At 37.5% G+C, this 22,539-nt stretch overlaps 2 protein-coding genes across 3 annotated transcripts; one reads left to right on the top strand and one right to left on the bottom strand.

Annotated features, from left to right (window-relative positions):
• Positions 1–150: 150 nt before the first annotated feature.
• mrps15 (mitochondrial ribosomal protein S15) lies at positions 151–7,572 on the bottom strand. Its single transcript, XM_079470197.1, has 8 exons — positions 7,105–7,572; positions 3,054–3,116; positions 2,773–2,848; positions 2,552–2,600; positions 1,911–1,995; positions 1,751–1,809; positions 1,368–1,559; positions 151–487 (listed from the first exon to the last, which is right to left on the bottom strand). The coding sequence occupies exons 1-8, from the start codon at positions 7,256–7,258 to the stop codon at positions 377–379; spliced, it is 789 nt and encodes a 262-aa protein (XP_079326323.1). The 5' UTR covers positions 7,259–7,572; the 3' UTR covers positions 151–376.
• A 632-nt stretch (positions 7,573–8,204) lies between these two features.
• sh3bp5b (SH3-domain binding protein 5b (BTK-associated)) lies at positions 8,205–21,591 on the top strand. Of its 2 annotated transcripts, XM_079470194.1 has the most exons (9): positions 8,205–8,573; positions 9,396–9,458; positions 12,369–12,497; positions 15,313–15,477; positions 15,556–15,686; positions 16,118–16,160; positions 17,221–17,440; positions 19,578–19,883; positions 20,225–21,591. In XM_079470194.1, the coding sequence occupies exons 1-9, from the start codon at positions 8,493–8,495 to the stop codon at positions 20,425–20,427; spliced, it is 1,341 nt and encodes a 446-aa protein (XP_079326320.1). In that variant the 5' UTR covers positions 8,205–8,492; the 3' UTR covers positions 20,428–21,591. The 2 variants fall into 2 exon arrangements, with proteins under 2 accessions (XP_079326320.1, XP_079326321.1); XM_079470195.1 differs by lacking the exon at positions 9,396–9,458 and having other exon boundaries at positions 8,267–8,573; positions 20,225–21,515.
• The last annotated feature ends 948 nt before the right edge of the window (positions 21,592–22,539 follow it).

The raw sequence follows: 22,539 nt of genomic DNA, 5'->3' as shown, positions 1-22,539 counted from the left end.
TGAAACTACAGATCAAATGTTTTATAAAATTGTTTCTAGGAAGTGATTCTGATATATTAAGTAGTACTCCGAGTAAAGACAAACCCCAAATCTTTTAGTTTGATGCAGCTACTTTCTTTAAACAAAATATGTTATGATAGTTTGACCACAGGATGAGCATAAAATAACAACACTGAAAAAACACTGCAGAGAAATATTATTCTACACATTTATTTTTTCATCTGTAACACACATATGAATCAAATGGAAACATCTGGATGACAATGTGATGTGTTCGATTGCCATCCATTTATAACGAGGACATGCGTATATGCACACTGTCAACCACAGTTTTATTTTTCTTGGCTGGTTGAACTTGTTTACACTGAAGAGATGTTTATTTTGGTTTTGTGGACCCTGTAGGAGATGTTGTCTCTTCTCTTTTAGCTACAGCTGCTCTCTCTTTTGTTTGATGCTCTGCTTTTTGTTTCTGGACTTCCTTAAAGACCTGATAGAAAAACACAAAAACATCATGAGACACAAAAAACAAACCCTAAGAGATTTATTCAAGTTATGCAACACATTTTCATGCCACATGATTTATCATAACACATTATCAACTTTAAAATTGTATTTCTTAAAAATAAAAATTCACTTTAATAAGGGAAACATCTCCATTAGGCAAAGAGGCTCAGTTTTCCTTTCTCACTTAAAGGACTAGTACTAAAAATTCTGTCATTATTTACACGCCCCCTGTCATTTCAAACCTGTTTGACTTTTTTACTTCTGCAGAACACAAAAGAAGATATTTTTAAACATTTTGGTAACGGAAAACTGTTGGTCATCATTGACTTGCATTGTTTGGGTGTCTATGTAATAGAAGTCAATCGGGACCAATGGTTAAATTTTTTTTTAAATAGCACAAAGATCAAAGAGGTTACAATGGGGGAGCAAATTATGACAAATTTCTTTTTAAGGTAAATGGTTCCATTAATGTTTAAAGCAAAACATGCTTTTCCGCATGGGCTCTTAAGCTTATTGCATTTCATTGTGTCCTCAATATGACTTTTCTGTGTTATTTCCCTGTAACAAAAATCAGTTCCTTTCTAAAAAATCTGGAGATGCTATTAATGTTTTTTAAATTATGTGGTGTTAGTTGTTTTTTCTTATATTTGCTGAAGTTAAAATGTCTGAAATTGACCAAAACACATTTCGTAAAGGTTGGAATGCCATTTTATATATTTTTTTACTTAAAAGCAAAACACGGATATTTACTTTTAATATGTATAATTCACAAAAGGAATAAAATACCTAACCTAGGCTCCAGGGAGAATGTTAGTGGGACAGAAAACAACCATTTGGAATGAGGTGCTTGATGTGAGTGTTACCTTAATGCAAAAGGCCTTTTTGGCCAGCCACCGTCGGGTGACCCGTCGGTAGTATTCAGGGGGGAACGTGTACGTGATATCTAGTTCTTTACACACTTTCTCAAATGCATCATAGCGGGTCCTTCTCAGAAACTTGAGCTTTTTCTTCCGGCTGTCAATGCTCATAAGCATCCATCTTTTGTTAGCTTTATCCTGATGTAATATTAAAAGGGGGGTTAAAAGTAATTTTGACAACAGTTTACTCAAAGAACAGAACTAGGCTAAATACATCAGTATTCAGTACATCAGTTTAGGGGCAGTATGCCCTTTTCCCTTCTAAATTAAATGTGGAGCAAATGTTCTGACACCTTTATGGAGGGAGGAAAAACAAAAGCAGCGTTTACCTTGGGGTGTTTGTGTAAGTGCTCCTGGAAGTTGCGAATTCGTGCTGTCATAATTGCCACTGTAAAGCAAGCAAGGATGTTCCCCATTATTGAGTCATGATCTGAGATTCCAGAGTGTTTAAAGCACAGGCTCTCTCACGCCTTCAAAAAAGGAACTTACCCTTGACCTCTGTTGAGGTGCGGTCATTCTCATCTCTCCGCACCTTTGCAATAAGCTCTTCCTCTTTCATACGAAGTTTTTCACTCTTAGAACAGACATTGTAGCACATAAATGTTACATTTCAAATTACTGCACAACCATTTTCAGTTCTTAAAGGGGAAGTTCACCCAAATATCAACTTTGTAAGATTTTTTAACTCAGCCACATGATGTTAAACATGTTTGGAGAACTTCCGGTGTCTTCGGAGCACAAATGAAGATTTTTAGGTGACATCTGAGAGATTTCCAGGCCTCTTCTTAGACATTATGGTGTCAGTTTTTGCTAAGTAAAATACCGACTTTAATCGATATTTTCTCCTCTGTCCTGTCATTGTATGGCGTGCACTCACAGAGGAGAATATATCGATTAAAGTTAAAAAAATTCACCGAAATGTGTTCATTTGTGCACCGAAGACACCGGAAGTTCCCTAAACATGTTTAACGTCATGTGGGTGAGTAAAACAAATCACACAAAGTTGACTTTTGGGTGAACTTCCCCTTTAAATCACTTTTTGACTAAGAGAAAAGCAACTATATGGATAGACTCGCAGAAAAAATTTATTACTGTATGAAAATATTAAATGGAGCAATTAAAACCCGTACATGATTTGCAAACTCCAGGCTAAGCAGTTTCTTCACCACATCGTCAACCCTGCAAAAGATGACGTAATACTGTGAGCATTTTGCATGAGCATTAAAAGGAAGTTTGAAGAAATCATGTACTTCTTAAACCCTGTCATAAAAATTACTAAGCATGTCTCCTAATGTACTGAGTTATGCAAGGACAGGATTAAGTTCATGCGAAAACAGAGAGGACAACGTACGTATGTGCAAGCGGGACAGATGCGTATTCAAGCTTTAGCATAGATGGAGGCAGGTCCTGGAGCTGACTTGGGAATTCTGCAAAGAAATTGAGGCTAAAAAGATTCATTCAGAAACAGTTTACAACTTACAAATTGCAGTATATGTCTGTTGTCAGTAACGTTTTTCCACATCAAACTCACTAAACCTTACAATGAGCACAAGGGCAAAAAAGCTGTAATGCTACCCGACTGACAGAAGATATTGTATGGCAGAGATTCATTTTACAGGACGAATTTCTTACCTTGTTTCTTTCTAACTGCCCGAGCATACAGTCTCACTTGTTGGTTTGCAAAGGTTTCATCACCTGAAATAAATATCAAAGTCAATAATATTGCTTAAGTCACTCTGCAAAGTATATACATAGTGCATGCACAATTATTTGGTACATTGATTTTCAGATCATATTTTTTTTTCAGGCACCTTTGAACAATTCCTAACCACATTTCCCAAACACGTCTTAAAAATCACAATTAATTGTGTATATAATCCTTTATAAGTGAAGGCTTGAAGAGAAAGACGCTTTATATTTAGGTGTGCAGAATTATTAAGGACTATTTCTTTAACAGGTATAATGAATAAAAAAATACATATAATATACACAGAAAAGTAAGAAATATGAAATGCTCATTATGAAATGCAATACAAAAGATTGCAACATTGAGGCGTGACCAATGGGGTAGCAAAAGGCTCATTGGGTTAGTGGTCAAACAAAAACAGACAAAGAAGAAAACATACAGTTTAACTGCACTAAAGAATAAGCTGTGAAACCATGAGAAACCCATTAGCCTCCCAGTGCCAGCATTTTCCAAAACTGCAACCTCCCTGGACTCTTCAGAAGCACAAGGTTCTCAGGCTCTTCGAGACTTTGCTAAAGCATCTTAACCCCCCTTCACACACACATAGTAAGAATCACAATCTGGAATGTTGTAAAATACATTCATTCTGATTTTGACAGGCTTTCTAGGCAAAGGTTGAAAAAGTAGGATAAAGACTAAAAGCGGCTCTTAAAAGGCCAGCATGACATCGTTTTATACAACTGTTTGAAGAATTTATTTTCAGGAATAAGGCACCAAATTTTAGGAAATTATTTAGTCCATCTCAAACCAAGAGAGGTCCGTCTTGCTCACTGTTCGTTACATAACTCCCTTGCCGAAGACACTGTTGTCGGACTTGAACTGGCACAGATCCCTTAAAAGTCACCCGCAATCTATTCGTTCATGAAACCAGTCTTCATGTTTTTCACAACACTTTACGATGTGATTCTTATTAAGTTAGGGTGATATTTTAGGATTCTTTTCCTTTACAAAGTCTCTGAGAGCCTGACAATCTTGTGCTTCTGGAGACTCCGGGTAGGTTGCAGATCTGGAAAATGGTGTTACTGGAGGCTAAAGGGTTTCTCATGGTTTAACACCTTATTCTAATAGTTCTGAACACCTTAATACAAACCCTCTTTCAATTCAACCGTTTGCTTACTGTTATATATCACTTATAAATTATTATATATATAACTACTTGTAATTATTAAGACTGATGTGGTTAGGAATTGGTCAAATGTGCCTGGAAAAAAAATATGATCAGAAAATCAATGTACCTAATAATTATGCACACAGTATACACATAAAATACATTTGCACAACAACACATGAAACCAAGGAACTAGATATCTTAGTTAAACCATTCAAACCATAAGGTCTCAGCATGTATTTTGTATGAACTGTTGTATTGTGTGAGGTAAGAGAGTGCTTAAGGACCCTACTACAATTATTAATGCCACCAAACCATGAGTAAAAGTGCACGTCTGCATCTGTATTTTTTTAACTATATTTCAACAGTTCCCCGAAAACTAAATCGTTATTATTTATTCACCCTCACGCAGTTTAAAACCTGTGTATGACTTTCTTCTGTGGAATACAAAAGAAGATATTTTGAGAAATGTCTCAATGGTTTTCTGTCCATACAATGGAAGTCGGTGGGTGCCAATGTTGTTTGGTTAACAGCGTTTTTCAAAATATCTTCTGTTGTGTTCTGGAATGTTTGAAATGACATGGGGGTGAACGATTGAAATTTTTATTTTTATGATTGTATTTTTACTTTAACTCTGCATTGTGGTTCACAACACATCACTAGTGATAAAGTGTCACCAAGAGTGGGTGGGAGGGTTGATCTAGTTGACCACATCCTCTTGTCAAACTCTCATACTGTCATGATGTCTGTCCCAAGAGCAATGATCAAAGTCAGGTAACATTAGAGGAGCTTGGAAAGGGTTTGACGTTTTTTCTGCTTTAGAACGACAAACAACCTCTGTGGTTCAAGCTACTGCACTGGAAACAAATAAACAGCTATACAACTGACATATATGTTTTTTTAATACAACCACTACAGTGGTGTTTACTGCATCATATATTTCTAAATCCTTTCATTCATAATGTTAAAAATAATGTCAGTCAAATAATATTAGCATTCCTGGTAAAAAGCCAAATACATAGCAATGCTTAAAAAGAGCCCCAGTTTACATTTAACAGGGAACCAGCCAACAAAATTACTTGCAGTTACAGCTGCATTGTTTTACATTAAAGGTCACACCCATCTCTTTTATAAATGAGTTTAAAGCACAGAGTATGCACTGCTCACAGAAGGAAATTAGTAATGTTCAAAAAATGGTAAACCAGTGACCCAGTTAACTCAGATTACTAAGAAAAAGACTCGATCATTTGAAAGAAACACATGTAAGCATTTTCTAGATTACTGCTTAAGACATCTGCTGTGGTACAATAACAGAAGTATTCTGAATTGATAAGTACTTTGGGCTACTATAAAAAGGCTCAATGTCTGCTTCACAAAACATAGGTATATACTGTTAAATATATATTTTTTCTTACAGAAACGTACTTGCATAACATTCACCATTTCATCATCTATACACCTTTAAGGAAACAATAACACAACTATTAACAACACATGCTGTAAACACTGCTACTCTAGATAGGTCACCTAAAAGGTTGCAGGTTCCAACTGACTAAAATCTCCATCAAATATCAAGACTGGTCTATAGTGTATACATTTTTTTAGATTTTTTTGCAGTATATAATAAGACAACTATGAGTGGTGGATTCCTAACAACCGTGTTATTACAAGAAAGCCAAACACCAACGATGAATTCAGTGCTTGTGGTTCCAGCCATTTAAAAATATCAGAAATATGCAGATTCTGATCATATTGTAATATAATAATTCTTGGACGATTTTAGCAAAAGACAGATTAACACCAGCCCCCTACCAAGCATGCAACAACAAATTTGGACCACAATCGTTAATTTTCTCACATTGCTGAGACATGATAAATCACACTTAGTCATATCGCTACACGCTGACACAAAGGTGACAACCATCTTTTGCTCCTATGCTCGACTCTCTCGTTCTGTCACTAAATTAATATTTTTTGGTTGCAAGGCCTTACTCTGTTTAGGATTTTTCTTCCCCTCATAGAAAAAACGTAAGTTCAACGTATTATTCTTAACATGATTATGCACAGTAACTGTTAACGGAAGATTTAAATTTTGCATGAAAGTTTCATATTTGTTCATTACAAAACATCTGAAGGAACTAAAAAAGAAATTGATAAGTTTAATGAAGGCACGACAAACTATGCAATCTACGTTATATTCAAATGAAAAGTTTGTCATAATCAGATTTACCCTCAGATTGTTACAAACCTGTATACCTTTCTGTGTCCTATTAAACAAACAAGGAAGATATTTGGAGGACTGACAGTAACCGGGAAGATCTCGTCCCCCATTTACTGCCATAGTAGAGAAAAAGTACTCAATGGGGAGTCAATGGGGACAAGATCTTCTCGGATACTGACATTCTTCCAAATATCTCGCTTTGTGTTTAGTAGAACAAAGACATTTAAACAGGTTTGGAACAATCTGAGGGTGAGTAAATGATGACAGAATTTTCATTTTCGGCAGAACTATCCCTTTAACATCAAAGGATACACTCTGTTGTGATTGAAGTTTGGGAGCCCTCTAGATGTCAATGTTGGAATGACATGTAGGCTTTTAAGACAAGAGGTATGACTAAATAAGCTGTACACATTTTAAACAAGCTTCGTCCAACACAGGACAGCCAGCGTCGCAAATAAGAAAATTACAACTCGAAATTAGATGGATTTTTTAACATGGATAATAACCACTATCTACAGTCGCGAATGTTTGTGAATACATTTACCCATTTATGCTAAAAACGAATAATAATCATACAGTCAGAACTTCGATGTCGAACGATTCTCACCTTTACAGTTTCGTGCTAACGTCCAGTTCATATAAGAGCTGCATTGAAACTGTTTAAGTACGGACGACGCACTGCTGGTCTGCTTCACGCTTGAAAACACACTCCATGTCCGTAAACCCAACGATGTGGTTCGAAAAATGTTTTTTAAAACCATTCTGATAAATTATAATAATGTCCTTATACATACGCTCTTGGCCAACGCATTTACCCCTTCAGCGTGTGCGCCGCCATATTCTGCCAGACGATAGTAAACAACCTCAGAAAAACATGCGCAAGTCTGAACAATCGAGTCACGATCGACTGAAAATCGCTTTATTCCCAATGGTTTGATAACGACCACCACCTCTCTCTCTCTCTCTCTCTCTCTCTCTCTCTCTCTCTCTCTCTCTCTCTCTCTCTCTCTCTCTCTCTCTCTCTCTCTCTCTCGCTCTCGCTCTCTCTATCTATCTCTCTATCTCTCTATCTCTCTCTCTCTCTCTCTCTCTCTCTCTCTCTCTCTCTCTCTCTCTCTCTCTCTCTCTCTCTCTCGCTCTCTCTATCTATCTCTCTATCTCTCTATCTCTCTATCTCTCTATCTCTCTATCTCTCTATCTCTCTATCTCTCTATCTCTCTATCTCTCTATCTCTCTATCTCTCAATGCTTTATTGGCATGACTAAAATGTACAGTCGCATTGCCAAAGCATTTGCATTATAAAGATTATTATAATTATATTAATAAAATAAAGTCTCTCTCTCTCTTTCTATATAAATGTATTTTTTCATTTCAGAATACTTTGCAATTTTCTAAACATAACATAACCATTCATTTTCATTTGCTCGCAAAGTAACAACCAAGCGATTCCTTTCACCTTCGCTCAAAATCCATCCGTTATTATTATATAATAAAATAAAATATATTAAAATAATTCTGACCTGAAGCTAAACAAAACCTTCAGTGAAATACAGTTTATGTCATACTCCTGTGACCTTTTCAGGATGTTTTGTCCAATGACAAACAGCCTTAAGAACATTTAGAAACTACAGATATGATTATGTTATTTAGATAATGAATGTTTGTACAGTAATGGTTTATATACACAGTGTTCAATTGACGTCAAGTGCCGAAATGAGGGGGCGGGGACAAGACCGTCTGCATCTCCCATACGCCAAAGCGGCGCGTGTGTCTGTGTGTGCGGTGATTCTCAAAGCATGCACCGACACGCCGGCATCTTTATTTTATTCTATATACAAATCCATCCAATATGAAAGAAGGATATCGGGCATTCATGAACGAGTAGCCTCTATAGGCCTACGCTTTTGGTAGCCTGTACAAACCAGATCCGTCGTTGTTGCACAGGAGAGAGTCTCTTTGTTCAGCGTTTTCTGCAATAAAATTAAACAAAATAAAATGGACAACACAGACAAGGAAAACAGATCAGACGAAGAATTTGGATCACCCGAGGAAGAGGAGGTGGATCCGAGAATTCAGGTGCTTGTGCAATTGATATCATGTGTGTCTGATGTGCACGAAAGGAAGGTGTCATTTCAAATTCAGTTATATTGTAGATTCGTTTGATTTATTTCATCACACTTCGCTTATTGTCGTTGCATATTAATCTCTGTTGTCACTGATGTGTTGATGCAACTTGTTTATTATGAATTGTGGATATTGCGGCACATTGTTGCCTGTTTCTGCTGTTTAGAGCAAAATGCAATTTGTGTAATCTACGTCCATCCCGTATCTGTTTTAAAATAAATAAGAGCGTTAACAGTGGTTTCCGCCTTTAAATTTCTTTTTTTTTAATTTTTTTTCTGTTTTCCCCTATTTGAAAAAAAGAAATCACAGAGGTTCAATAGATTTAAAAGTAAAAAGGGAATAATGCATTGTTTTGAAGTGAACTTTGGTGTTAATGTGTTGTAATGTTATCTGGTGGATGTGAATTGGGAACCATTAGAAATCCACTGGAATAAGGCCCAAAAACACACTACAAAAATAATTTCCCGATCATTTTAATGGTACCCAATGTTTTTTCATAATAGTATTTAAAAGGACCAACATATCCTTTTCTTATTACTGCTAAAATTATGATGAAAAATGACAAATTGAAAAAGCCCCAATTTAATTCATTTCAGATCACCAATAGGGGGAGCAAAGACAGGTGAAACATGCCTTATAAAATTCACCCTGTAACCTTATTTACTGACAAAATAGTCGTGACATTCCGAAGATTAAAGGAATGAACACATATCTATATCCCATAAGTAGTCTATATATATTTTTTCTGACTAATCACCTGACCTTTCTTCATAGGGAGAGCTTGAGAAACTTAACCAGTCAACAGATGACATCAACAGATGTGAAACAGAGCTTGAGGTATGAATGCAGAATCCAATATCCACAAGTTTGCACTCGATATTATATTCCTATTCTCTAAGACATGAAATTAGACATATTTCTATATCGCTATATAGTAATTCCTGTTCTTTATGGAAATGTCATATTCAGACCTCTTATATCAAATGGTAAATTCTTAAAGCTGCCATTCATACATTTTCCCTCTCTATCAACAGCTCTGTTTGAAACATAGAATTTAAGTTTCTTTATATACAACTGACATTTCCTGTATAATCCGACCTGACCGCTCAAATATTGTGGCATTACTATAAGCTTACTGTTGTGATACGTGGTAGGGAAAGAAGAAAGTTTTGGACATTGATTGTTCATGCACTTGCTCAATAACCTTTTTTTGATAATTTTTAACCCAAAAAGTCACGGATTGAAGCTTAATAGGTCAACTGTACTATGGTTGGATTTTAAACACTGGGACAGCACTAAACAGAATACATTGTAATGTCTGGATTATGCACTAAAGTAATTCTAGATCGGATCAATCTGGATTGTAAGTATCATGAGAAACAGTCTGATTTGGATATTCTAAAACCCAGGACAAAATATGTTGTGAGATTATATTAGGCGTTACATTTTTCCTGCTGAACTGTCCCAGATTCTCCTGAGTTTATTGTTTGCGCCTGTCCTCCTAATTGAATAATTCAATAAAACGATTTAGCAAAGCTGTAGTATGTCTGTGGGTCAAAAACAGGAGTCGAAGTCGAATTACTCTCTCATTTACTCATTTCTATGGCCATCACAGTAATTCAATTACAGTATTTATTACCTTCTCCTGTAGCTTTATTGTTCACAGGATTTACAATGTCCTTCGTATTTCAATGTCAGCAAGTACGCAACAGACAAACAGTCTTCCTCGCTGAATATATCAGCAAGTTAGTTAACAGTACTCGCATTGAGTGTGTAAAGAATGGACTAATCTTTTGTGTTATAAAGAACAGGCAAGCAGCGAGGATTAGGAATAAAACTGATTGTTGCCTTTTGTTTAGGTTTTTGTGTCAGCCCTGGAAAAGTTTTCCATGAACAATGCAAGCGCTGAGACAGTAAACCTATACATTTCTTCCTGCAGATGTAAGGATTAAAAGTGGAAAGCTTATGCTAGATTTACAGGTACAAGGTCATTTATATTTGTAGTTTGATAGATGTCAGACTCAGAAGTCTTTATTTATAGGAGACACACCTATTAAAGGTCCAGTGTATAAAATGTAGCAGCATCTAGTGGTGAAGTTGCGAATTGCAACCAACAGTGGCCGACACAGGACTAATATGCTGTCAAGTTTTCACTTCTTTGACGATTCTTATGAATCGCACTCTGTATAGCAGTTTGTCCATTTAGGGCTACCTTAGAAACAACATGGCGCATTCCATGTAAGGGGAGGCGATGTATGTAGATAGAAATAGCTCATTCTTAGATAATAAAAACATAACAATTCATTATGTAAGGTCTCTATGCACATCTGAAGACATGGTTATGTATATTATTACGGATGCACCGATACTGTTATTGGTCCCGATACTAAGCTGATGTACTCATACTCGGAAAAATGCAACGATACCAAAGACATAACTGACTAAACTTTGTTGAAAAATTTTCTTTGAAAGTTTAAAATGGTTATTTTTTCATAATGTATTTGAGTTGGAGTTGTTTGTTGTTATGAAGCTATTCTATTTTTATTAGTCTCACTGTGTTTTGAAAGGGTTGCATCGGTACAGGCATCAGTGTCTGCGAATACCAGAAAAATATATCGGTACTCGTAGGCTACTCTGTCTTTGAAAAATGGTATTGGTGCATCCATATATATTACATTGCATTTTTGTCAATAGATCATCCAAAAAAAGACACATTGGACTTTGAAGTGTGTTAACACAGTGTCTCATTTGAAGTGTTCTTGTAGCTCAACCAGTAAAAGGAATTTAGTAAAGCCGTTCACTTGTTTTAATCCAAGAGAACCCTCATTCCAAAAAAACTGTTTATATAGCCTTCAGCTAATGTCAATGCCAAACATTTTTGTTTGAGAATACAAATCTGCAGTCTTCATGATTCTTAACAGAGTTTGATTAACAGACAACCTCATGACTGAGCTATTTGGCAAATTACCATTGCCTTTGCGTCAGTGTCCCTGTGGCACTTTAAGAGGGACCTTTTTGAACTGTTATGTCTCATCGTATGTTTTCTTTTTTTCAGAAAAAAACACTTTCTGTTTAAATAATTAGAGTTTTGGTGAACAAGGCTTAATCTTGTTACTTTCTCTCAAATAAAAAGCTTGTTTTTGCTACAGTATGTGTTACAGCAGTTCTTACGTCTTCTTTCTAATCTGATTACAGATAAACTGATGTCACTTTTTAATGTAGGGAATACTTGTACTCTGAATTCTCAAAAGACTATCTTCTGCATATATCCAAGGGCACTTGAAACCCGAATAGTCTTATGATGAAAAATAATAATTTGAATGTATTGATGGAATAATCGGTTGCACGTGCCTGGCCTAAAGTTAAAGCGATATTTCAGAGGCGAAAATGTCCCCATGTTTTACTAACCCTCAAGGCATCCTGACTGAATATTACTTTTTTATTTTAGAATAATGCAGTCGGAGTTATACATTTAGTATAAAATATTTGTTTATATTATTATATTAATATTCCTTTAATATTTTGTTGTTTATGAATTGTATTCAATTAAAAATATTCTGTTATTGATTCTTTGCAGAGGTCAAACGAAAATGTAGTTTGTGCCGCATAATGTTTTCTTAATGTTAGTGCTGCTTCAATAATGTTTTTTGCCAAACAATTAATAAATGCCTGTACATAATACGGCGTATGTTTTAGCTTCACAATCCGAACTCCGCCACACTGAGTTTATAAATATTCTGTCCCCAGGATGCCAGACAGAAGTTTCGTTCCGAGCTGGTGGAAGCTACACTCAAGCTGGATGAGCTGGTGAAGAAGATCGGCAAAGCTGTGGAGGAATCAAAACCGTATTGGGAAGCCCGGCGGGTGGCTCGACAGGTGAGCCAAAGAAATCAAAACAAAAAATCCCGATAGTATTTTCCAGAAGCCAACCTCACCCACGCAACTGGGTTTTCTAAATTGGCAGGCTACGGTTTCGTTTCTACGAAGCGTTTTCACTTATCCTCATCTTTGGGGGTTGTTGTGCTATCATCTTGTTGTCTGCTATCTGTTGGATTGCATTTCAGTGTTAACTTCAAATCTGTCACGGGTAGCTGACTTCATTCAGCAGGGCATTAAAAAGTTTTACCGAAAGAGAGAAATCTCAGTTCTCTTTTTTTTAGGGGCTGGTGGTATTCTGAGAGCAAATCATCTATTAACCCCAGTGGGAGAACTGCAGCTGTGTTTGGTGGTGGCGATGAAGCAAATGTGAGAAAAGTGTGAAAATGTTGCTCCAAGTTCCTCATTTTATACAACACTTGACGGACCTAGTGACTGAAAAAGCTAAAGTGGAAGTGTTGACCCGCTGTAAAACTGGGGCACGGTAGTTCAAGATGTGTTAGATGTTTTCCCCTTCCACGAGGGAAGATTTCTAAGTGACTTATTTTATGCACTGACACAGCGCTGTGCTTTTAGTACAATAGTATTGTGACCCAGTGGTTGGTTGTTTGGTTAAAAGCAATAGGGGTAGCGTAGTGTTTTTCTGTTTCTCAATTGGCTCAAAATTTGCTTTGGATCAAAACAGCAAAAATATAGTTATACAAATATAAGAAGAATTTTGTTTTCTATGAACAGTCCAACAGGATGCTGATTCAAATTAAGTTGCTGTGTGAAGATATTCGGGGTTGTTTCTCAATCTGGTTAGAAAGCGAGACCCTCAAGCCAGCCAAGATGCCTAAGACTGGCCAAAATTGTTGTTCTTGGATATGGCAAATTGCTGTTTTTGGGGAGAGAAAAGGCACATCGTGAGATATTAACATTTCATAACCATTTGTTTTTCTGTACCTCCAGATTGGGTAGTCAAATGACATTCATGGCTCCGATGATTGGCTGAAAGAGATAAATAAAAAAGCAGATAACTCTCCCCAGGCATTACAGACAGACGTCTTATTCACTATTTGAACTATTACAATCGTGTGCCGTCTCTCTGCAGTAAAAGCTTGAATGCAGCAGAGCTTTAACTGTGCCTCGTCTCTATTTCGGTGATATTTCATAAGAACTGTGAGAGAAAATGTGCTTTTCCTGACTATTACAAAGCATTATGGTAATGTTCTAGAATCTTTATGCATCTTCGTAGGACTCTTTCATCAGACCACCCACAATCCACCCCTAACCATAATGAGCCCCTTAGATAGCTGGGTGCTCGTAAAACTTGTTTTTTTTATCAAACTTAATCATCGAGTTCTGCACAATTTCCCAGAATGTCAGCCTAGAAAATGTGAAAGTATCTCTGAAGAATCCATCTGGGGCTGCCTGTTGGGATACATTGTTAAGTTGACTCGATTACATTATTTTGACATTTATTCTGAGTCATAATTCAAACAACAAAATCCCACAGATATTGTTCCTCAGAATTTGGCTGTGGATATCAGATTGCTGGCCCAGTAAATATGTCTGTAATAAATTATTCTATTTCATAAATAACCTGCATGTCACGACTACGACTTGCTTGTCTTCCCATCCACACATTCCAAAAGTGTTGACTTCTTGACCTCTTGTGGGGAGGGAGACTGAAATCTAACCTTATCCTCGTGGGTGTGTCTGTAATAGTTTGTGGAAAGTGTGCTTTTTTGGTGAATATCTATTGGTGCACTTGGCTCTGTTTAATAGTGCAGTTAAGGACTCAAACCAAAGATTTTTCAGAGCTTCTAAATCAGTAATCTTTAGACCGTGAGAATTGTATAATGCTACATTTATCAAATGGCAAATGGTTTGCAGATGTTAAAAGAAACTTCCTGTGTTGACAGGATGTGTGCGCAGACAGAATTCAGCATTGGATTTCCGAGAGATGATCTCAAGGTTGAGATCATGAATTGCCTTGTTTTATATATCAGGTTATATCAGATGTCTATGAATAAGTGACCTTATTTATATTCCAGAGTCAGGAGAATGGACAAAAAAGATAAAAACAGCATTTCAACAAATGTCAATATGAGACCTTTTAAAAGTTAGATTAAAATGATATATGTGTACATTTAACTGAAGTAATATCTGGAGTAATGTACAGTCAGCTGGTTATTGCAAAAGAAACCCCCTTAAGGTGATGCAAGACCCGTATTGGGAATTAAAACTAACTACACATTATTCTTTACATATGTACAGTATATGTGATTGGATTGTGGGCATCACTCTGTGTCCTTTGCTGTGTGGATTGGGGGTCTCTGCAGCTGATCCCCTGCTGTCAGCTTTCCGCGGCAATGCTGCATCCCATCAACTTTGAAGCCTGAGCTAAAAATAGGTTTTTTGTGAGGGTGAGGAAAAGATGCAGGAAGAAGGGCTGAAAAAGCAGGCTCAGGATTATCCCTGAGATTATTATACATCCCTGGGAGCGTCATGTGAAGTCTTTGACTTCTTTTTCTTGACTGTCATCGTGAATTGCTCCCACAATTGACGCTTGAGTTTCAGTGTGTGAAACTGTTTAACTATGTCATTGTGCTAAAGCTTTCTAAAAATTTGAATTGTTTATGTATTGTGCCTGACAATGATTTCCTAAAGCTTCTACTTATGAGGCGTTTGACGGAAGGGCTCAGGCAGCTCTGAGCGGGTGTCTGCCAAACACTGTCCTGCTGAATGTCTAATGGGGATGGAGTGCTGGCTGTCGTCCCTGGCACCTGTCACTGATCTCTGACAGATCCGCTGTCTTTTTGCTCTCTAGGCTCAGCTGGAAGCACAAAGGTCCACACAGGACTTTCAGAGGGCCGCTGAGGTGTTGCGTGCGGCCAAGGAGACCATCGCTCTGGCCGAACAGAGGCTGCTGGAGGACGACAAGCGGCAGTTCGACTCGGCGTGGCAGGAGATGCTCAACCACGCTACACAGCGGGTCAGTGGTCCGCAGATCTGCTTTGACTGTTCAATAGATTCATTCATGGGAAGACTTAAAAATGCTTTTGGTGTGCAGGTGATGGAGGCGGAACAGATCAAATCACGCAGCGAGCTATTGCACAAAGAGACAGCAGCAAAGTACACTGCCGCCATGGGCCCCATGAAACAGCTTGAGAAGAAGCTCAAACGCACCATCAGCAAGTCGAAGTATGCACGCAAATGAATCTATTAGAGACGCTGTGAGATGCAAAAATGCGTGCTTTTCACGCCAATAAAAATCTTCATGTGGCCAAGGTTTACATAATAGAAATGGTTTCACTTATGCTAATTCTTTAAACAAGGAGGGTACACAGGTTTAAGTCAGTCTTTTCGGCCATCTCCAAAAGCTTCTTACTGTTTTAGTGAGCAGAGTAGTAAAAAAAGGTGCAAAGTGGATGAGAGCGAATATCTGAGGGGAGGGTGGGATTCTCAGCAAGCGAATATGATTCACAGTGGAGCTCATCTCTCTGTCTTATCCTCTCACTCAGAATTTGCCTAATGTGTCAGCATGTGGAGAACGGTTGCCGGGGTAATATGCACCATGTTATTTATAGGCTCTTACAGTTGTACTAATGGCTTTTTCCTCATTTCTTTTGCAGGCCCTACTTTGAAATGAAGGCAAAATATTACCTGAAGCTTGAGGTACGGCTGCACATAGATTAGGCTAACAAATTACACATAAAAAATATTATAGTACACTTATAATTTTACTAGTTTACTATGGTATTTTTGAACCTTACTATAGTAAATACTTGGGATGTACCAATATAAAAAACTCACTGTACGATAATACCTCGGTATAGCATCCATTGTGCAATATTTATGGCAATGATGGCTTGGAAACGTGTCATAAGCATCCTCTTTTCTTTATCCTCTAATTATAACTGTTACTTAGAGTTACGGGTTATAGTATGAGATTGGTCAAATGACCTAAAAATCCCTTTTATAAAATAATTGCGCCAGGTAGACCTTCACAAAGGTAACATCTACTATTTTTTCGAACATTCTCTATGTTGGGCCCGGATGTTAGACCTTATCGTTTCATACAGTCATGTGACCACGATAATATTGAGACAAATTTGCTATTGCGATAACACGATATCGATAATCCCTAGTAAATACCGGAGTTGACTTTACTATACTATCGTAATTATACTATAAAATAATGACAATAATTTACTGTAGTATAGAAGAGTTTATTAAAGTAAATACTATGTGTACTATAGTATGATTACAATAGCATACTTCAGTTTACTCTAGTATTACTAAAGCAAGGTTCAAGAATACCATAGTATTTAGGGAGTTTTCTACAGTGTACTAAAGTAATTACTATAGTATATACTGTAGTATGTAAATCCACTGTAGAGCAACATTCATACAAAAGATGACTTGGTTCTTAAAAGATATTTAAGGGGAATCTGTAATTTTATTCCATCTGCTTCGATAAATAGGTCTTTGTATCGAAGTACAGTCAACATATCAAGTTTTTAAGGTTGTTGAGATGTCTTCCACTAAAAAGAATGCAGTAGATTTGGGAAATCATTTGTATTTATGCATCATTCTGGATTTGTTTGGACTGTAAAAGATCTACATGATTTGAATTCTGTGCATTACACCTGGATATTTATTTACTGTACTTTGCTTGTTTGCCATCTTTATTCTTTAAGTTAGCGTAATTTTATATGTTCTCTTCTCTCTTCAGCAACTGAAGAAAAATGTAGATGACCTGCAGGTGAAGCTAACACAAGCTAAAGGGGAATATAAATCTGCCTTGAGGAACCTGGAGATGATCTCAGATGAGATCCACGAGCGCAGACGTTCCTCAGGCATGGGCCCGCGGGAGAGAGGCGTCGGTTCAGAGGGTAATAGCGTTATTGGTGAAGATCTCTCCGGCTTCAAAATGGACTCTGATGGGATATCGAGTAAGTCGAGATTTTCGTTCTCAGCCTCTCACGGCTGTCTTTTGTTTGAATTACATTTCAAGAAGAACAATGTAACTCCTCACATGTTTCAAACATTTAGTAGCTTTCCTTGCTTAGAAAAATTTTAATATTAGACCCTATGTAAGCTGACAGATTGCTTGTCGAGTCCCTTGTTTGATTCACAAGCATTGTTTGTGTGTTATGCATGATAGACCATAAATGCAGCCCGTTTTGTGCGTACACAACGTTTATAAATGAGACCCCTGATCACATGCATGAAGCTTTGAGGTTAGGAACTTTTACTGGAAAATACAATTTGATGGTTGATGATGGATTAAGACTAATAGGACCAAGACAAATAGCTGTTATGTTTCAAAAATGGTCTTAAGGCTTTCCTCTGACCTCAGCAGAATTGGATTTAATGGTAGAAAACAAATCCAATATTCTGGAATAATCGAGTTGGGGGTTACCAAGCAGGATGCATTCTTGTTTTTACCCTGTTTGATGTTTTGGTGTATTGAATCACGTCTTTGTGTGAGTTACATAAGCCGCCCTAACTCAACAGTTTCTGTATATCTCATATTAATCTTGAGGATTTACAGAATAGTATCCGCAGAGTCTTTAGTTTGATCACATTTATAAAAGACAGATTCAGTTGTACGACTATTTCCGAAAACATGCGACACGTGTGGGGGTGGAACTATAGCACGTGCACACACATTGCCAAGAAAACTTAACACGTGCGGTTCATGTCCAGAGTATTTTAGCACTGGGACTGCTGCTCCATCTGTCAGTTTCAAACGATCACCAAATCCAGCGTTATATTTACCGTTTAGGCCTATATAACATTCATCAGCGAAGAAACAACACAGCTGAACTTCGCGAACATAGTGCTCGCTCTCTCTCTCTCTCTCTCTCTCTCTCTCTCCTGCACACAAGTGAAAGTGACTTTTTGCGCATTCTCCTTCTCCCGCTCTCCATGGTTGATGCGTGTGCGTGCCTCGTGCTTTTCCGGGAAAAAAGGGACTAAGAAAAGTTGTTATGTAACCTGTACGAACACTGGAGGAGTTTATCGAGCACAGAAATAGTATGTAATACTTCCAACTCGTTTTTTGACAATTTGACCATATAAAGCATGAGAAGACAGCACGTTTAACACTGTAAAGAAGTCAGAATGCAGGACACACCGTTGCATCACCCCTTTAAATGGCTGCGCTGCAGTATTGAGCGAACTGAATTGAGCCTTCTGAGGTTCATTGTGGTTCTGCTAAGGGTTGTATGAGGTCTTAAAAACAAACAAAACTGTGCAAATCACCAATGAAATGCTCTTTTAGTATTATTTTATAAAGTTTTGACTTTGGTCAGAAGGTGAAATGTGTAAATTAATACCTTACCATCTTTTTTAACAAGAGTTATAAGTAAAGCATTTAGGTAGATTTTTTTCACGGCAAGACCGTTGCTATTAAAAAATCCCAATTCCGTAACATTGACTCATTCAATTATGTTTGTCTGAGGTGGAACTATTTGTTTGATAAACTAATAAAATATCATTTTTGTATGTGTCCTGTAGCTCAGTGGTAAGAGCATTGTGTTAACAAAGCAAGAGTGTGGGTTGGATCCCAGGGGATTGAAGATACCTATGTATAAATGTATAGGGTAATGCACGGTAACTTTGGATAAAAGCATCTGCCAAATGCCTAAATGTATGTAAATGTATGTTCTGTTTGATGACACTAGTGGCAAAGAAATGACACAGCGTTCTTCCTCCTTGTGGTGATAATTTATCCTGTAGTTAGATGGACTTATGCATGTGATTCGTAAAGTGTGAATGAGCAGTAAAGGACGGAAACTGATAAAATCAGCATTTATGAGCTCAGTGTCATTCAAAGAGCAGCTACAGGAATGCTTTAACATGCAGAAGACAAATTATGGGTGCTGAACATTAACCTAAAATGTCACTAAACACACATACCTATGTTAATTTGATGGTTTACTTGTTTTTATTCACATGAGAGTCCAAGGTCTTTTTAGTGATCTCACATAGGCACCTACATTTTATCATCTATTTAGACAAATTAAAACATAATATATATATATATATATTATATATATATATATATGATTTATCACCCCGCAGTGGCACCTGGTTCCTTCGAGGATGAAAATTACAACTCCAGGGCCATGTCTGAAGAAGACTCAGAGTCCTCCAGCAGCTTCAGCTTTGGGACAAACAGCCCTCTGGATCTACCTTGTCCCTTCTCTTCCTCTTCTTCCTCATCATCTGGCTCTCCGTCCTCCTCGTCCCCCGCCCCCTACTCTCGTCCCTGCAGCCTGGACCTGCCCAGCACAGTCTCATTGTCTGACTTCAGTCTGATGTCCCCCATCCTGGGCCCTCGCAGCGAATGCAGCGGAGCTTCTTCCCCTGAGTGCGATGTAGAGAGAGGTGAGATGCATTGGCCCTGATGGATGAACACCAGAATGTGCTGCACGTGCTAGTATTGCTCTAGTTTCTCATGCGAGGCAATCTTACCAGTTTTTTCTCTCCCATGCCTGTTTGCACCTGTGCCCTTGTTAGGGGTTGAGATAATGGAAAATGTGTTTTTTCTCAGCAAATATTGATGTATTTGTTATTTTTGATTCAGATTCAATCATTTTGATTCATAACTTTGATATGACAGCTCTGATTTAACTTATTTTCTTCTCATTTGTGACTTCTGATCAGAAAAATCACCTTTAGAAACAATCTCACTAAATAAAAATTGTATTTTTTATGATTGTATACAGGTGACAGAGCAGAGGGAGCTGAAGCTGTACTCGACAACAGTCTCAACAATAACAACACCAGCGCCAAACCGACCTTCGGCCTTGATAGTCGTTTTCGCCTGCTCTCTCTAAAACTCAGCCGAACGGAAAGGAGAAAAAACGCTGATCCTCTCAGTCTTGCCCAGCACTCCTCCACGACCACGATCCTGCTCGACGGGATGTGAAGGCTGTAGCCGCTACATTGACATTGATGTATTCATCCTCATTGCCTAAGTCATCTCTGTCTATTCCTCTCACCGTCTTGAACGTTCCGTCAACTTTCAGATTGAACGTTGGCTGGATCTCATGAGTGTTTGGACTCTGACACGATGTGCAGAAGAGACAAATCTTCCATTTGGTCGAAACTATATTAAATGTGCTCTTCTAAGAACACCTTTTGAAAATAAGACTATGTATTGTGATCATTAACATCGTCATAAAGTACCACAGGTTCTGTAGTCTACAGGATAAAGAGTGATAATGTCTGCAGAAGTCACTGTAGTGAGCACTTGTCTTAACTTGGGAGCTTTATAAAATTCATGAAGAGATGTAATATACTGTCGATTTGTGCACTTTTGTCTGTACTATCATAACAGTGTCACGGGCCGGTCAATATACACAAACATTTGTGTGGCAGTATAGTGTTACAGCCTTTCCAGTAAATGTGTAGCTAGGACACCTGTGCATGTTAACGCTGTAGCCTGGACTTTGTTCAAAAGAATTCAAAATCTTCCAAGGAGCTTTGAACATCTGCTTCTTCGCTGCAACAGAAAAGAAGTCAACAAACTGCATGTCACAGGTCACCTTCTTGCATCGGCACCTGTCACTTTTCACCTGTCTCTCACAAACCAAATAACACGAGCTTCCCTTACACGAGTGGACACCGTGTATTGAATTGAGCAATATATGCAGTTTCGTGGCGTCTTGAGCTGACAATAAAACGGAGGAGAAATGTCAGGCAACAGCCAAACAGATTTATCGATCGAACTAAAATTTGGCTGGTGTCAGTCCTGGTTTTACCACACTGAGATTAGGAAGATATTGAATGTTCAAGCTTTCGTACAGTAGTTGTTGGATTTAGAGAGCTTCAGATCTGGTGTATTTGTTTGAGCTTGTCGTCTCAGATGTACTTCACCTTATCTCCTGTTTGTTTTGTTCTTTTGTCTGTTGCTGAAGAAAAAATAAGATCAAACTAGTATTTTTAAGTGATTTATGATGTTTGGTCTTTTTGTTGTTTACAAAGCTGGTGTAATAAAAAATTGATAAAATACCTGATGTATAGTACTAGTCAAGAGGATGATCACACTTAAATAAGCTATCCATTTATAAAATGCTGTTGTCTACCATAGAACAACAACTTTAAAGGGATAGTTCACTCAAAAACTCAAATTTGCTGTTCATTTACTCACACCCAGACCATCTGAGATGTAGGTGACATTTTTTTCTTGAGTAGAACCATAAAGAAGATTGTTTGGTAAATCCACAGCCCTCTTTGCTTCATATAATGGGAGTCTGTTGAGTCCACCTGTCAAAGAGTCGAGTGTTGAGCTTAAAGGAATTGTTCACTTTTTGACATACATTTTCATGATAATTTACCATTTACTTACCCCTGTTGTCATCCAAGTTATGTATCTTTTTCTTTAGTCGAAAAGAAATCAAGGTTTTAGATGAAAACATTCCAGGATTATTCTCCATATAGTGGACTTCAATGGACTCCAAACGGTTAAAGGTCAAAATTGCAGTTAAACTGCAGCTTTAAACGATACCAGACGATGAATAAGGGTCTTATCTAACGAAACAATCGTTCATTTTTTTTTTATGTTTCATAAACACAAATGCTCGCATTGCTCTGTTCTGCAAAGCGCGCTCACGACTTGCGAATTTACCAAACAATCTTCTTTATGGTTCTACTCAAGAAAAAATGTCACCTACAGCTCGCATGGCCTGGGGCTGAGTAACAATCCCATTAAATTAAATCTCAGTTTGGCACCATAGTCTATGGGGCAAGAAAAAAATGTTTAAGAACTTTAAATTCTCAAAACACTTTGCTATTATCATTAAATGCAATAAATGACAATGAATCCCTATGGATTCAGAAATATAATTGAATGTAAATGAATATTCTTCAGTGAAAGCACATTACTCTGTCACATCTTGTTTTAAAGGTTTCTGATTCATGCGTTTATGCTTTAAGGTACAGTTCAAAAAGAAAATTCTGTAATTTATTCCCCCTCTTGTTCTGATGAACACAGAGAAAGATATTTGAAAGAATGCTTGTAACCAAATAGTTCTCGGCC

This window comes from Barbatula barbatula (genome assembly GCF_947034865.1).
Source record: "Barbatula barbatula genome assembly, chromosome: 12".
NCBI classification, from domain to species: Eukaryota; Metazoa; Chordata; class Actinopteri; order Cypriniformes; family Nemacheilidae; genus Barbatula; species Barbatula barbatula.
Note: the sequence above shows the minus strand (reverse complement) of the source record. Positions and strands in the feature narration are given on the sequence as shown.

Excerpts from the sequence above, each read along its gene's own strand:
- sh3bp5b (XM_079470194.1), top strand. The coding sequence starts at position 8,493 with ATGGACAACACAGACAAGGAAAACAGATCAGACGAAGAATTTGGATCA. Across the intron at positions 15,478-15,555 it reads TCAACCACGCTACACAGCGG|GTGATGGAGGCGGAACAGAT; the intron begins GTCAGTGGTCCG and ends TTTGGTGTGCAG. Across the intron at positions 15,687-16,117 it reads CGCACCATCAGCAAGTCGAA|GCCCTACTTTGAAATGAAGG; the intron begins GTATGCACGCAA and ends TTTCTTTTGCAG.
- mrps15 (XM_079470197.1), bottom strand. The coding sequence starts at position 7,258 with ATGGTTTTAAAAAACATTTTTCGAACCACATCGTTGGGTTTACGGACA. Across the intron at positions 2,849-3,053 it reads GGCAGTTAGAAAGAAACAAG|AATTCCCAAGTCAGCTCCAG; the intron begins GTAAGAAATTCG and ends ATTTCTTTGCAG. Across the intron at positions 2,601-2,772 it reads TCTGTCCCGCTTGCACATAC|GGTTGACGATGTGGTGAAGA; the intron begins GTACGTTGTCCT and ends CATCTTTTGCAG.